This window comes from Peromyscus maniculatus, chromosome 1, assembly GCF_049852395.1.
Source record: "Peromyscus maniculatus bairdii isolate BWxNUB_F1_BW_parent chromosome 1, HU_Pman_BW_mat_3.1, whole genome shotgun sequence".
Classification (NCBI taxonomy): Eukaryota; Metazoa; Chordata; class Mammalia; order Rodentia; family Cricetidae; genus Peromyscus; species Peromyscus maniculatus.
The window spans coordinates 14,524,559-14,529,182 of NC_134852.1; the positions used below are offsets into that span (position 1 = coordinate 14,524,559).

At 51.3% G+C, this 4,624-nt stretch overlaps 1 protein-coding gene across 1 annotated transcript; it reads left to right on the forward strand.

The window, feature by feature from the left end:
• Window positions 1-3,423: 3,423 nt before the first annotated feature.
• Window positions 3,424-4,389, forward strand: LOC102909548 (olfactory receptor 2A1/2A42-like). The gene has a single exon (XM_006993573.2). The coding sequence runs from the start codon at window positions 3,424-3,426 to the stop codon at window positions 4,387-4,389; it is 966 nt and encodes a 321-aa protein (XP_006993635.1).
• The last annotated feature ends 235 nt before the right edge of the window (window positions 4,390-4,624 follow it).

Genomic DNA, 4,624 nt, shown 5'->3' on the forward strand with positions numbered 1-4,624 from the left:
ACTTATTCTGAGGGTCGATGGGCTCCTGCCTCCAACACCATCTCCCCAGTCCTGACAGACAGCTCCCTAATGGCTCCATGTGCATTAACACACTCTCCAAACAAGCTTGTATGTGATGTGCAGAGACTGTCTGCATCTTATAAATGAGGAAATAGAAGTTTTTTTTTTTTTTTTTTTGGACATGGGCAGAATCAGCACAGAGCAAAGTGATTGTAGAGATTGCCCATCTCGGCCACTCAGCCTTTGGATACTTCATCACAAGACTTTGAGGTCATCCTAGGATGTACCTGTGAAGGAATTCTGGAGGGTGGGAGACTGTTGTGGTCTCCTTGAGGTGGTCCTACCAGGAGAGGAACAGGCCAGATTTTTCCCATGAGCACTTTGCTGTCCTAATGTCTGTTTAATCTGGGCTGTGCAGCAGAGAGAGGTAGAGCTGAGCCAGAGGTTTGGTGCACAGCTGTCTCATAACATGGACTGACCCTGGCCACCGGTACTGAAGAGAGAGAATGAGGATTATGAAAAGGAGAGGAAATGGAGGATGGCGAGAGAGGAAGAGTTGAGGAGAGCAGGAAGAAGGGGGTAGGAGTGAAGGAGCAGATGAGGGGAGACAGAAGAAGAGGCCTTTAGAGGCAGGGACACTGATGGGGACAGCGAGTCACAGAACTGTAAGGGAGCAGACGAGTGGAAGAGAGGGAGGAACAGGATAGGAAGAGAGAGGACAAAAGGCACAGAAGGTAGAGAGACAGGGAAACGTAGAAAGAAGAGAGCAAAGGGGGTGTGACTGAAGGAAGGAAGGAGAGAAGGAAGAAAGGGAGGAGAGGGAGGGGGAATGGAAGAGAGGAATGGGGTGGGCAGGGTTTGTGACGCAGGATAAGTAGAGTGGAAAGGAAACGTGAGGGACCGAAGTGACAGGAAAGATGATCGCAGGCGCTGTGAGAAGCCAGGGGGACATGTCAGTGGAGGAGGGAAAGGCAACTCTGTGAGAGGGGAAAGGAGAGGAGAGGAGAGACAGGAGAGGAGAGACGGGCAGGCGGGGGGGGGGGGGGGGTGGGGTGGGGGAAGGAGAGGAGGTGTGCCTCTGACCTGCCTGTGTCCTGGGACCTTTGTATAACATCGTCTCTTTCCAGCAAAACAGAGCAGGGCCTCTGGAGACATAGTCTTGGATCCCAGGAGCAACCTTGGATTTTAACCATGATTGGCACTGAGTGGGAGGCGAGCTGGTGATTTCAGAAGCCGGGAAGAGGAAAGAGAAGGGCAGCAAAAGGCAAGGCCAGACGTCCCAGTGTGTGGACCACCCTGGGGTGACGTTTGGGTGTGGGGTCCCTGGTCCGCAGAGCTGGCTTGGTCAGGGGGCACCCTCCACTATGTGAGATATTTGGGGCTGAAGAACTGAATGACAAATGGTGAGGAGTTAGAGTTAGGGTTAGAATTAGAGGGTTAGGCTTAGAGATGGGGCAGGCGGAGTCCCAGGTCTTGAATATTATTAAGGACCAACCTTAATAATCTTCTTCCCAGGGGCCCAGAAGAGCAACTATGAACGGCGAGAATTATTTTCGGGAAAAGAATCTAAGTACACCGAGCTCTTCATCTGTCTACTTTACCCCTCTGGGATAATATTCTGTCTACACAGCTACAGTTGTCTCATGCTTAACTCCTTTCTTGTTTGCTTTCTCTCTATCTGCTGTTCCCTCTAAGTTCTATCTTAATTCTCTCATCTTAGTTCTGCCCCATCTTGGTCTTTCTCATCTCGTTCTTCCCCATCTGGCTCTTCCTCATCTTCCATCTCATTCTTCTAGTGCTCCAGTGAAATTCCTCTCCAGTCAAAAAATCCTCTCTCTGTCTCTGAGGTTTACAGTTTTATAAACCCATGCAATAGCTGTGCTAAAGCAAGGTCACAGGCTTGAATTCTTGCAGGGTCATGAAGGCAGACAAGAGATTTCCTCAGGCAGTGACCGTCAGGCTTTCCTTTACAACCCAAAAGGGGAATGGTAAAGGAGGAGGTCAACTAAGAGCTAAAATTGGTTAATATATCAGAAAAAAGGAATTTATGTGCTCAAACTACATTCCTAGGGATGGTTAGGTAAATGCTAGGAGTCTATAATGTTAGTATAAATACCACTAAGGCTGTATAAGAAAAGAGGGTCTGAGCTTAATTTACCTTCAGGAGATCATTTGGCTTTGGATGCTTGATAGGTATTTCAGATAAAATACACTGTTAGGAGTTCTTGGAAGCATATATAGCATACAGGGAAATCAATGCAGGAATCGGCTGATACACACACACATACACACACACACATACACACACATACACACACATACACACACACACATACACACACACATACACACATACACACGCATACACACACACACATACACACATACACACACACACACATACACACATACACACACACACACACACACACACACACACACACACACACACAGAAGCTAAAATATTGCCAAGACTTCTTAAGCCATGGCTTGACCTTCAGAAAAGTCCTTGACTTTTCCAAGTAGTAGCTTTTGTGATAGTGGTTGAACTCCATTACCTTTTCCTGCGGCTTGCAGCACCCAGGCCTTATGAGGACTTAGACAAAACCAGCCTGAACGGACCTGGACGAGAATTACAGTGCCAGGTGGTGGTGTAGAACTATGGAGACCTGGAGAGAAAATGGAAGGGGATGGGTAGGGAAGCAGGGGGCGACGACAGGGAGAGGAAGAGGAAGAGGAAGAGGAAGAGGAAGAGGAAGAGGGAGGATGAAGAAGAGGAGGAGAGAGGATAAAGAAAGAGAAGTAGAGGACAGAGATTGGAGGGAGTGAGAGAGGGAGAGAGGGGGAGATGGAGGATGGAGTGAGGGAGGGAGAGAAAGGGATGAGGAGAGAGAAGGAAGAGAGAGGTAGATGAAGAGGAAAGGGGTATGAGAGGAGGGAGAAGGGAGACAGGGGAGAGAGGGGGAGAGGGGAGAAGGCTGGGCATGGAGAAAGGGGAAGAAATGAGGGACTGAGGGGGAGAGAGAGGAGAGGGAGATTCTTTTACAAAAGGATATAGAAAATATGTTTTAATCAATTACTTTATCACCACGATATTCAGTGTGTGTGTGTGTGTGTGTGTGTGTGTGTGTGTGTGTGTGTGTGTGTGTTTCAGGCTCAGGTCATTAGGGTTTTGTCAAAAACCTTTAAGAGGAAAAATTCAGATTCAAAAACTTCCTCCAATACAACATAGTTTGCGAGCGGCAGAGATAGAAAACAAGTTATTGTAAAAGGAAAGGGGGGGTAAACAAGACATAACTTAGATTTGGGGGTGCACAAAGGGAGAGTGAGGAAGAGGAGGGAGGAGCTGGGTTCCCGTCCCCATCCCTGATACTCCTAGCCCAGAGGGGCTGCAGTGATCCTGCCATTTTCTCTGTCTCCAGGATGGGCCCAGGAACCCTCAATGATTCAGGAACCCCGGAGTTCCTCCTGCTGGGACTATGGGCCCCACCTTCCCTGCGTCCCCTGCTGTGGGCCTCACTTCTGCTGGCCTACCTCGCCACCGTGTTGGGTAATGGTACCCTCGTGGGATTGATAGCTCTGGACAGACGACTGCACCGGCCCATGTACCGCCTGCTGACCCACCTGGCCCTGCTGGATACGGCCTATGTGAGCACCACGCTGCCGCAGGCGCTGGCACACATGACCATGCACCGTGCCCGCCTCTCGCTGGTGCGTTGCGGGGCGCAGCTGTACGTGGGCATCTCCCTGGGTAGCTGCGAGGCCATCCTCTTGGCTGCGATGGCCCTGGACCGCTGCCTGGCCGTGTGCAGACCCCTGCATTATTCGACCCTGGTGACCGCGCCCCGCTGTGCCGCGCTGGCTGGAGCATCCTGGACACTGGGCTTTGTTCTGTCTGTGCCCAATGCGGTGGCCACGCTGCGCCTGCCCTTCTGTCCCGGGAGGCCTGCGGTGGACCACTTCTTCTGTGAGCTGCCCGCGGTGCTGAGGACAGCGTGTGCAGACACCACCGCCAACTACAGGCTGGTCTACGGCCTGGGCGTGCCCATCCTCCTGGTACCCTTGGCCTTCATCCTAGCCTCCTATGCCTGGATTCTGGCGGCGGTGCGCAAGTTGCCTTCGGCTGGGAGTCGCCGAAAGGCCCTGTCTACCTGCAGCTCACACTTGGCGGTGGTAGGGCTCTTCTATGGCACGGTGAGTGCCATGTACCTGAGGCCCCGCGCCTCTAGCGCCCTCCCCGCCAGACATCATAAGCTGGTGGCTGTTTTCTACCTGGTGGTCACACCTGTCCTCAACCCACTCATTTACAGCCTTAGAAACCGTGAGGTCCACATGGCAGCCCTCTATGCCCTAGCCCGGCTTCGGGGGATTCGCACTGTGTTGCACTAAACCTCTTGTGCCGGGAACAGAACTCTCTCTCAGTTCTGGTCCCTTCAAATTCTGTGGGGACGTCTTTCTTTTTATTTTACCTTTTTGTTGTTGTTATTGTTGTTTGTTTTGGTTTTTCGAGACAGGGTTTCTCTGTGTAGTTTTGCGCCTTTCCTGGAACTCACTTTGTAGACCAGGCTGGCCTCAAACTACAGAAATCCGCCTGCCTCTGCCTCCCGAGTGCTGGGATTAAAGG